General features: G+C 45.8%; 1 protein-coding gene across 2 annotated transcripts in view; it reads left to right on the top strand.

The window, feature by feature from the left end:
- Nucleotides 1-2,943: 2,943 nt before the first annotated feature.
- MAPRE2 (microtubule associated protein RP/EB family member 2) overlaps nt 2,944-11,479 on the top strand; it is a 177,888-nt gene continuing 169,352 nt past the window's right edge. The window contains exon 1 of one of the 2 annotated variants that reach the window (XM_061131078.1): nt 2,944-3,040. Coding sequence is in view for 1 of the 2 variants with exons in the window: in XM_061131076.1 (XP_060987059.1) it covers nt 4,548-4,571 (24 nt within the window). In the remaining variant the exon portion in view is untranslated. Of the gene's footprint in view, nt 3,041-4,406; nt 4,572-11,479 lie in introns of those variants that run through there. The other variant, XM_061131076.1, reaches the window with a different exon arrangement.

Raw genomic sequence — 11,479 nt, 5'->3', positions numbered from 1 at the left:
TCCATTGAGTTGGTGATGCTATCTAACCACCTCATCCTCTGCTGTCCCCTTCTCCTTTTGCCTTCAATCTTTCCCAGCATCAGGGTCTTTTCCAATGAGTCAGCTCTTTGCATCATGTGGTCAAAGTATCAGAGCTTCGGCATCAGTCCTTCCAATGAATATTCAGGGTTGATTTCCTTTAGGATTGACTGGTTTGATCTCCTTGCTGTCCAAGGGACTCTCAAGAGTCTCAGGAGGCATATCAGTCAATTGTGTTTAGACATGAGTTGGCCCCAGTCCTTGTTGAAGGAAAGTCTCACAGAAACGTCTGGGAGCAGCCAGAAGGTAGCTGGAACAATCATGCTGTGTGAACCACACCCCAGCCACGTCCCTGAATTAGCACTGAGGGCTTTCCAACACAAATAATCATCTTGATTTATTACCAAGGAGGTATCGGCTTTATAAGAGGAGAGAGGAGTTTACTTTAGAATACACTGAAACTTCTAGGCTAGTGGGAAATTTAGTGGAAATGCCTAGCAAATAATTGATAATCCAGAAATGGAGCTTGGAAACCGGTCAAGAATGTGGGCATAGATTCAGAAGTAATCTCCACACATTTGGAAGTGGGACATAAGATAGGAATAAAATTTCCAAGGGAAATGGCAGAAAGTGAGAAAAATAAAAAGCCAAGAAAAGAGTCTCAGGAAACAATAATATTGGGAGGGGTGGCAGAGAGAGGAGAGAAGGGAAATATGAGAACTATGATGACAATACCCATTCATTTTGATAGCCAAGAATACATATCTTCATTAATAAATTCATTTCCATCTAAATTTCAAGGTTTTTAACGAGGATTAAAAATGTACTACTCTTTAACAATCCATTTACTCTCTCGGATATTAAAATAGATTACCCATCTGACAGGCAACTGGACATTATCTGTAATAAAAAGCAAAATGAATTTTTAATTCACTATCCCAGGACTCATTTATCAAGATTTAAAGTTCTGCAGAAGAAACAGAACTTTAAAATGCTTTAAATGTATGATTTGTTGTGCATTATAGTCGTTCATTTGTTTAACAACCTATTCTGCACATCTGGCCCATGCTAGGTGCTCTGGGTTCAGAGCACAGACTTTCAGGCAGGGTGCCTCATCCTGAGCCCATGGCACACACTGCTCCCCTTGCTGGTATGTTGGATTTTGTGCCAACTTTGCTCCTGCAAGGATCACCCCCAGAGCAAATTAGCTAACATTTGTTAATCCCTAGGTTTGTGTGGGGGGCTTCCCTGGTGGCTCAGCAGTAGAAAATCCACCTGCCTACGCAGGAGATGCAGGTTTGATCCCTCGGTCAGGAAGATCCCCTGGAGAAGGACATGGCCACCCACTCCAGTATTCTTGCCTGGAGAATCCCATGGACAGGGGAGCCTGGAGGGCTACAGTCCATGGGGTCACAAAGAGTCGGACATGACTGAGCATGTGCGTACAGGTTCGTGTGGTAAGACTATACTAGGTACTTTAAATGGGTTTTCCCCTTTAATCTTCAAGATTGAGTTGGATCATGGCTCTTTTACAAATGTGGAGGCTTAAGTATATTAAGGAACGTGCCTAAACTCACAAAGCGATGAATTGGGGCAGTTAGGACTGAAAATAGGCTGGTCAATGCCAAAAGGATGCTCTGAGCCTTGCTACTCAAAGTGTGGCCCTTACACCAGCAGCCCCGATGTTATCTGCCTACACGTGCTAAGTCGCTCACTCATGTCCGACTCTTTGTGACCCTATGGACTGTAGCCCACCAGGCTCCTCTGTCCATGGGATTTCCCAGGCAAGAATACTGGAGTGGGTTGCCATGCCCTTCTCCAGGGGATCTTCCTGACCCAAGGATTGAACCCACATCTCTTATGTCTCCTTCATTGGCAGACAGGTTCTTTACCACTGGCACCGCCAGGTAAGCCCTTGATGTTACCTAAGAGTTTGCAAAAATACAGGAACCCAGTTCCAACTTCCGACACACAGATTCAGAATTTGTTTTAACAAGGCTGGGTGGTGATCCTTCTGCACATCACTTTGGGAAGGGCAATGCAAAGTCTATGTGGACTTCACTTTAATGGATGCTGGGGACTTGGGGACAGGATTTCCCATGAGTTGCAATTTGGGGAGAACAAAGGTATGTGTGTGTCCTCCAAGAGCAAAAGGAAGGATTCCGACAACAGGTTCCTGCAGTTTCAAGCACTGGCCATCAGCAAGAGTTGGGGGAGGGGGACACTTCCAAAAGCGGGAGAGACCCAGCTGGGTCTTGAGGCCAGAACATTTTCTCAATTCATTTCATTAAAACTTGGTGCTGTTCCAAATGGACACGTGCCCACATCAATAATCTGGAGTTTGCGTCCGCAGCCTGGATTCCATTTTCCAAATAGAATCCAAATATCAAGGGGCACCAACAAGCAGCAGATTTGAAACCTCCGTAGAACTTGCTATTATTGATTACACTGTTTATCATATGGTTCAGCTTAGAGTTGCCTAGTTTAATTAATAACGTCCAGGACAAAACTAGTTTGCTCCGCAGTAGCCATTGTTCGCCAGGTAGGAGTATAAACCTTTGGCCCTTTGGCGTAAGAAGTAGATGCGGCAGGCCCCCAGTTACAGGCACAGACTTCGGGGTGCGGCGTCGCCTCTTCAGCCGCCCTTTGGAGCCGCGCCGGCCTCCGCCCTCTTGGGTGCGGCCCAAAGCTCTGCGCGTTTCACCCGCTGTGACTTTATTCCTTGTCACCAACTCACCCTAGCTTCCTAGAGCCCTAACCCGCGTGCCACCTTCCAACTGACAAGCCGGCGGGTGGCCTCCGATCTGCCCGGGGCCTCTAGGGGGCGGCGGTCCCCAACTGCACCCCGCACCCCGGGAAGGGGTGGCCCAGGCCGGGGTGCCCCGGGTGGCCCCGCCGGCGGCCGCAGTGGCAGACGGCGAGTCACGTGTGGCGGTGGGGGCGGAGCGCGGCCGCCCGGGTGGGTGGAGAAAACAAAGCCCCCAGCTGTCAGTAGAGGAAGGAGGCGACGGCGCCGGAGCAGGTGAGTCAAGTGCATTTAAAGCGGTACCGCCCCGGCGCACCCCGACACCCCCAGTCCTGGCTCAGTCCCTCCCAGGCCGGGCACTGGCCGTGCATCCTCCCGCCGCCGGGGGGCTGCAGTCCGCCCGTCGCGCAGCCTGCGGGACCCGGGGTCTCTGAGCCCGGCAAGAAGTTGTGCCGGGGTCGGCGTCGCGCCCCCTAGGTGTGCACCCGCCGCTCTCCCGCAGGCCACATCCCTCCTTTGGGGCCCCAGAGCCGCGCACCCCGGAAAGGGGGGTGAATCAGGGCTGCCACGCTGGCAGAGGCGAAGTGGACCGGCTCGGGGCTGAGGGCCGGGCTGGCTAGGACAGGGACACTTGGCGCTGGTGAAGGAGGGGGTCTTGGGAGTGCGCGCCCGGAGCGCGCGGACCTCCAGGCGCCAGAGTTGGGGAGCAGGGACCGAGAACTAGGGGCGCTGGTAGGGACCACGCGCTACGGGACAGACCAGGAAGTGGAGCGCGCGGGGTCCGGCCCGCTGGGGACCAAACACTGGACCCCCGGCCCAGCTGCCGCCCGCCCCCCGACCCCCCGCCAGAGCTTCTCCTCCCGCGGAGACCAGCCCCATCTCTCTCCACTCCCATTCCTGCTCCCGCTGGGGTTCCCGGCCCCCAGGATGCGGGAACTGGATGGATGCAAAAGAGAGCGGGTTATTATTATGATCCCAAGAGGTTTTCTGCAAGAAGCACCCTGAGCGCAAGGCGGGGGCTACTCAAGCGACTCCGCACTGTTTGCTTAAGAAATTCTTCAGTCCACTCTTCGAAGGGCTGGGCCGTGACCAGAAATCCCACAAAGGGCGGGCGGGGTGGGCTGGCACAGAAAGATCCTTCCCTCTGAAGCCGGAGCGCTCGGTCACGCAGACTTTCAGACCCCGAAAGGGCCAGTGGACTCGGTCACCCCCCCTGAGTCACTTTGCCAGTCCGGTGCCAAGAGCCGCCCAGTGCAGAGAAAAAGCAGAGCTGTAACCTCAGAGGCAGGGGAGCTGCAGCCGTTTGATCAGGAGGAGTCTTTGTCTTAACCCCCGGTCCCCTTCTGCTAGTCCTCGCCGGGTCAGCAGCGCGTAGAGTAATTAATATTCCGAGCATTAGCCATCCCTTCACCCGGGCGCCAGCCAACGCTGCTGTCCCCTCCCTGCGGGCTTTCTCCATCACTTGCGCACGTCTTCTCCTTTTCCAAAAACATGGAACGTGGTCCAGACCCGCCAGGCAAGAGGCGGTCACTAAACGCCCTATAGCGCAGTCACGTAAGACCAAGGGTTAAGTGTTCAAACCTGCACCCGCCCGCCCGCGAGGAGACGGAAGAACTTTCTTGATTAGCATAGTATCTGCCCTGAGGCCGCGCTGCTAGGCGGCCGCTCGGTCCCGGCGAGGTGAAGCGTGCAGTCGCGTCTCGATTGAGGTTTGACTCAGCAGTACCAGCTTCTAATCCGAAGGACCCGAGCCTTCCAGCTTTGCCGAACAAAACACTGTGGAATGAAACAGAACAGAGATCAAAAGGTAACAGAAAGAAGAACAGCGTTTGAGATACTTCGGGGAAGCGCCAAATTTAGCTAAGTTTTTAGCAAGGAAATGAGCGGGGAGGGACACCTTGTCTAGCCAGCGTCCCTTCTGGAAATGCTCCTTGGTTTGCCAGCCTTCTTTGCTGCCAAATTGAGATGCCGGTTAGGGGCTGTTAGTAGATCACCAAGATAGGAGGTTTGGGGAGCCCAGCCGGTGGTCGTTAGCTAAGCGTAACTGGCAGGTTTCACTTGCATAGGAAGAGCAATGCTCCCAAATTTTGTGCTTGAGGAGCTCTGAAAAATCCTCATGTAAGTATCTCATCCTAACCCATTTAAATTAGGCAGTTTGGAGATGACAGCAAGGCATCGGTTTGGGGTTTTTGTTGTTGATGTGGTGTGTGTGTGTCTGTCTGTCTGTCTGTCTGTCTGTGTGTGTCCACATGTGTTTATCTCCAAGTGATTCCATTGTGCAGCCAAACCTGAAAACCACTGAGGCAAGGGCAGAGTTCAGTGACTGGCTCCTGGCAGCTGCCAGACAGGATACCAGTTTAACTACCTGGGAGGGTGGGAGAAACCACCCAGTTGGGGGGCTACTGACAAGGAGGGGGGCGGTCTGTTGGCTAGCGGTGGTACCTGCCACATCATTTTTCACCCCCTTAGCCCAGAGTCTGGTTCTTACTGGAAAGATTGAAGTTCACTGTCCGTGCCTGGTTTGTGCAGGGTTGTTAAGGATACGGTAGAAACTTCATTCCAGCGTGATTCACGTGTAGCAGGCAGTAGGGAAACCCAGCAGAAACTAACTCGGAGCAGCTTGGTGAGTCAGCAGGCTGTACTCCAAGGCGGAGCCCAGAGTAGAAAATAGTTACATCCAGTAGCTTATTGACACGCACTGTTCCACTCCTTGGAAAGCTCATTTGAATGTCTGATCAGGATCTGTCTGCTTGTACCAGGCTCTCACTTTTCCACCAGCTTATTCCACCTGCTTCCTATAATGCTGTCTTCTGTTAGAAGAGGAAACATATAGCCAACTAGATAGATGTCTTGTAATTTCCTTGGTGGGAGGCATAAAAAAAAAAATGTTGGCAAGGTGGTTTGTGTTATTTCAACTATGTAAAACAGAGAGGATGAATTTGCAGTACATACATTTTGAAAATAAAAAAAAAATCAAATAACTGATGACACATTCAGGGGTAAATTAAAGGGTCTGTTTAAATAGAAATGATTACATCTAACATTTTATGTCATGTTAGATTATGTTAGATTTTATGTTACTGTCTAAAAGTTTCTTGTTTTAAAAAAATCATCCTCAAGGCATGATCATAGTAAGATAGCCTATTTAAAGACGTACACAGTTTATGAAATACTTATTTTTATTACTATTAACTTCTATTTTTATGCCTCTCTTTTCCTCATTATTCTTTACATCATATCATCATAACTCTCTTGCCTAAATGCTTTCTTCCCCATTCTCAGTTTCTTTATGAGGGAACAACCATGCCTAGAATGTAGCAAGTATTCAATATCATCAGCTATTGAACTTTTTTTGATCCTATGTACCCTGCTTGGTATTCTATTAACTGGAAGGTGCCTTTAATGTCTACAACTCTTATAGCACAGAACACAGACCTTTTGTAAATATTCATACTGAACATTATCAGAAGGTGCAGAAGATATTTTTAAGCAAAGTATCCTGAGTACATTCATTTTTTTTTCCCCAAGACAGATATTCTGGATATGTAGGAGCGAAAGTTCTGTTACAGTTCTTAAGAACCATAAGATGGTAGCGCTTTGTTCACTTACATCTTTATATAAAGCAATTTCACATCAGGACTTCCCTAGTGATCCAGTAGTTAAGATTGTGCTTCCACTACAGGGGGCATGAGTTTGATCCCTGGGCGAGGAACTAAGATCCCTCATACCCCATGGTGTGGCCAAAAACTGAAAATAAAATTAGCGTCCTGAGTATAACTAATAATTGTCCTGTTACTTAACTATACTCTCATGGATCAAAGATTCACTTCACAAAAATTTCACTCTCTACCACTTATTATCAGAAACACACACACACACACACACACACACACACACACACACACACACACATTTAACCATGTGGATGCCAAAAGGAACTAATCAAGTTAGGAAAGTTATTTCAGAGTAGGATAAATGGTAGGTTAATAGACAGCTTTAATAAAACCTTCTAGGCTTCCACCTACATTAAAAATAGCACAAAAACATCAATATAGCCAGAATATTTAAAAGTGGAAATTTGGGTGTATTCTGGATGCCAGCAAAATAAATGTTAATAAGAATTTCCAAAGGTCAGATGACATAAATGCACCCATTCTCATTTCAGTGTAGTGGAGAAAAGTCACTGAGAATACACTTCTGTTATTTCAACTCCTTTGGGGGAAGTTGTAAGATATTGAAAGGCTGAAATACAATCTAGAAAAATGAAACTAATCCAGATTAATTAGAAACTGTTCATCAGAGGATGCTAAAAACCTAGCTCTGTGATAGTCACAAGTAGGCCAAAGAGGGTGAGGTGCAAAGAAAGGGTGTCAACTCAACTTTAGAAGCTCTGAAGTTTTTGAGAACCACCCAGTCTTATTATCTTAAATATACACAGCCCATTGATCTTATTAACCTAAACACAATTGGGTGGATAGTTTTCCCATGTGCCAAATAGCACAAGTTGTTAAATGATCTGGCAAAGTGGGAAGAAACCTGGAATCCTGACTTCTTTCCGAGGGTCTATTCTATCACCCTGCTGTTTCTTCACTAGGGTTTTTTGTTTTGTTTTAGTATTTATTTATTTGGCTGCACCAGGTCTTAGTTGCAGCACACAGGATCTTTAGTTGTGGCATACAAACTCTTAGTTGAGGCCTGTGGGATCTAGTTCCCTGACCAGGGATTGAACCCAGCCACCCTGCATTGGAAGCACAGAGTCTTCCACTGGACCACAGGGAAGTCCCTTGACTAGGTTTTGATGTAATCTTGCCTGGAGGTTCTGGGTAGCCAAGCTCAATTCTAATTGTCTCCTTCCTCCTAGAAAAAGGAGAAACTCTTTACATGTATCATGCTCTCATTTATTCTCAAATTATCCACCTTTGGCCTAGGCCAACCTGAAACAGTTGGAGCCATCATTGGCTTCTTATCCAGATAAGCACAGTAAAAATTTTTAACTTGTATGGTGGTGGTAGTGGTTTAGTTGCTAAATCGTATCCAACTCTTTGCAACCCTGTGGACTGTAGCCTGCCAGGCTCCTCTATTAATGGGATTTTCCAGGCAAGAATATGGAGTAGGTTGCCATTTCCTTCTCCATTTAACTTGTATAAGGGCCCTTAAATATTAGTCACATCATTCAGCAAATGTTAAATGCATTGGGACTTCCCTGGTGGTCCAGTGGCTCCAAAATCACTGTGGATGGTGACAACAACCATGAAATTAAAGGACACTTGCTCCTTGGAAGGAAAGCTATGACAAGCCTAGACAGCATATTGAAAAGCAGAGACATCACTTTGCTGCCAAAGGTCCATGTAGTCAAAACTATGATTTTTCCAGTAGTCATGTACAGATGTGAGAGCTAGACCATAAAGAAGTCTGAGTGCCGAAGAACTGATGCTTTTGAATGGTGATGCTGAAGAAGACTCTTGAGAGTTTCTTGGACTTCCAGGAGATCAAACCAGTCAATCCTAAAGGAAATCAACCCTGAATATTCATTGGAAGGACTGTTGCTGAAGCTGAAGCTCCAGCTCCAATACTTTAACCACCTGACTTGAAGAGCCCTCTCATTGGAAAGGAGCCTGATGCTGGGAAAGATTGAAGGCAAAAGGAGAAGAGGGTGGGAAAAGATGAGATGACTAGATAGCATCACCAACTCAATGGACATGAATTTGAGCAAACTCTGGGAGATAATGGAGGACAGAGGAGGCTCGAGGACAGAGGATCCCATCCATGGGATCACAAAGAGTCAGACATGACTTATCGACTGACCAATGAACAATTCCCCTATTGAGGATATTTTCAGAAGCAGGAAAATTTTTTAAAAAGGAATTTTAATGATGTGGTAAACCATAAAACTTCTGAACCTAAACAGCCCAACAGTGAAATACTTAGATTGAGCTGTCACGGTTTCCAGAGGTCTAGAAAATGCAAACATAACACCCTTGACAGCAAGTCCACAGTCACACTTGCTTCAGCTCTTTAGCCATAGAAACTTTGTTATGCCACCCTATGAGGGCATTTCCAGTCTTCCTTGTTTTAGTATATGAATGCATAATTTGAGGATCTATTCAGATTTTGACATTTTTCATTGGCTGTCATGTCATATACTTAAAGCTTTATGCGGAAACTTGCTTCTTTGGGAAATTGCACCTGTCTTCTAAAGTATACATTTAAGATATTAATAAATTGCTTGCTACTTACCAAGGCAATGGTCATTAGATAATAAGCAAATATACATATAATCAGGCTTCCCTGTGGCTCAGACAGTAAAGAATCTGCCAGCAATGCAGGAGATGCAGGTTTGATCCCTGGGTCAGGAAGATCCCCTAGAGAAGAGAATGGCTACCCTCTCCAGTACTCTTGCTTGGAGAATACCAGGGACAGAGAAGCCTGGCGGGCTACAATCCATGGGGTTGCAAAGAGTTGGACATGACTGAGGGACTTCACTTCCACTTCATACATATAATCACTTATATCACTAAAGACTGACAACGTGCTGTGAACAATTTAGTTTGAAATTTCCAAGTTGAAAAATAGATCAGATTAGGATCCAGAAATTCAAATTATATGCCTTCTTCTCAAAGTTGACTAGATTACTCCTGAGTCCAGAAGAAATATTTGAAAGGACAACTACGTTGATAGGAACTTGTTGTAATTTTTTACTGTAAATGTCGCCGCTCATAAAATTTCCTTCAGTTAAGAGAACTTCCTCTTCCTGATGACTTGTTCATGCCACAGACCATTTCCAAGTGAGTTTCACTTAGATTACTAGAGCAACTTTAAAGGTTATGTATGTATAATAACTCTTGTCCTCTTCATCTCTTCCAGAATCAGTACACCTGAAATTTAGAGATAAAAAATCAAACACTGCACTATAATGTGTATTTTGAAGTATCTGAAATCAGCTAAATCATTTCTAAAAATGAAAACAAATTGTAAATGTATTTAATCCTGTCCTAGGACTATGGGTAGTAATGGCTTGTTGATAACTAACTTCCAAGGTAACATAACCCAGTAGTATTCCTGATGGAATAATTGGAGAAGAGGAGGAGGGGACAATGGAAGATATTAATAGATTGTATAACTCCTCTGCTGACTGCGTGAGGAACTAGTTCAAGTGAAATTAGCTTTCCTACCTTATCATAATTTAGCCTTCACTAAATCTTTTTTACTAAATACATTTTGTTTAATAAGTGTCTGCCATACATTTATATATACAAGGGATTCCCAGGTGGTGCTAGCGGTAAAGAACCCACCTGCCCTTGCAGGAGACATTGGAGACTCAGGTTCGATCTCTGGGTTGGGAAGATCCCCAGGAGGAGGGCCCAGCAGTTCACTCCAGTGTTCTTGCCTGGAGAATCCCATGATAGAGGATTCTGGCCGACTGCAGTCCATAGCGTCACACAGAGTTGGTTACGACTGAAGCAACTTAGCGTGCATACATATATCACTAGCAGTTCTCTCCAAAGTAATTCCTAAAATTAGGAATTAATTGGATTTATTGTATTTTTACCAGAATAGGGAATTCATAATTGTCAAATGCTTAAGCAGGGACAAAACTGATACCTTGCCAGGGCCCTATGGGGCTCCTGAGCCCAAGGCCTTTCTGTGTCCCCCATCTCTTTGCTTATAGGAAGCAACTTTCGTTCAGCTTCCTTAACCTTTCCTGAGTTCAATGGGTGAATTCAAGTAGTTGTTAATTAGGGAAGGGAGGGGATGTGAGACGAGGAGAAATAGTCAAGGGCAGCCTTGGGGCAAGATTCTGTTTCCCCATCAGTGGATACACACAATACATTTGAGCTGTTTTGCAGATACTGAAAGCCCTCCAGGTGGAGAAGTTAACAATTTACAATTGTATGCTGCCCACAAGCATGTAGACCCCAGACCAGTTGGACCTGAAGGTTGCCAACTTACCTCACCACCAACCCATTAGAAGAATGTCTACAAGCTGATCACACCCTCTTTGAGCAATTGCTATAAAACCTCCCACTATCTTCCCCAAGTTGGAACAGATAGTTTTGAACGCATTAGCTCACTGTGGCCCCCTTTGCGTGACAAAGCAATAGAGCTATTCTTCTCTACTTCACGGAAAACTATCTCCAAGATTCGATTTGGCACCAGTGTACGGAGAAGCTGAGCTTTCAGCATCAAAACACTCAAAAACATTGCGGTGATGGGCAGACCTTGGTTCTGACTTAGAGTTGATTATAAACATCATGGCAGGAATGACTGTTGGTATTTGAAGTCAGTAGAAGGGAAAATAAGCAAGAAAAAGCCACTGGAAAATGAGGCAATTCCTGGATTTTTTGCTAAAATTTTTGAGACTTTTTATTGGCTCTCATACATAAAAGTGAAATCAGAAGACTAAATTACCCTCTTTAAAAGTTAGTCAAGTCAGCTTTCAGCAACCAATAAGCAAGAATGTGAGAGTGCCTGCAACCACCTTATACCTCCTTTCTTCAAAGATAATCTTAAATCCAATCAACCTGCCAAAATGTGGTGTATTAAGAATCACCTCTCATGAGTCTCAGGAACCACTATTTTCACTTTCCCAGTCAACATCTCCAGAAGAAAAAAAGACAGGGAGCTAGAAGAAAAACCTTCCTGCTTTTTGCCACCTCGTTCTTCTCCAGAAAGGAAGCTTTTGATACAAGACTCCTGTTAGCTTTACTTCCAACT

The sequence above is a fragment of the Dama dama genome, chromosome 27 (genome assembly GCF_033118175.1).
Source record: "Dama dama isolate Ldn47 chromosome 27, ASM3311817v1, whole genome shotgun sequence".
Taxonomy (NCBI): domain Eukaryota; kingdom Metazoa; phylum Chordata; class Mammalia; order Artiodactyla; family Cervidae; genus Dama; species Dama dama.
This window is presented reverse-complemented; position numbering and strand designations above follow the sequence as displayed.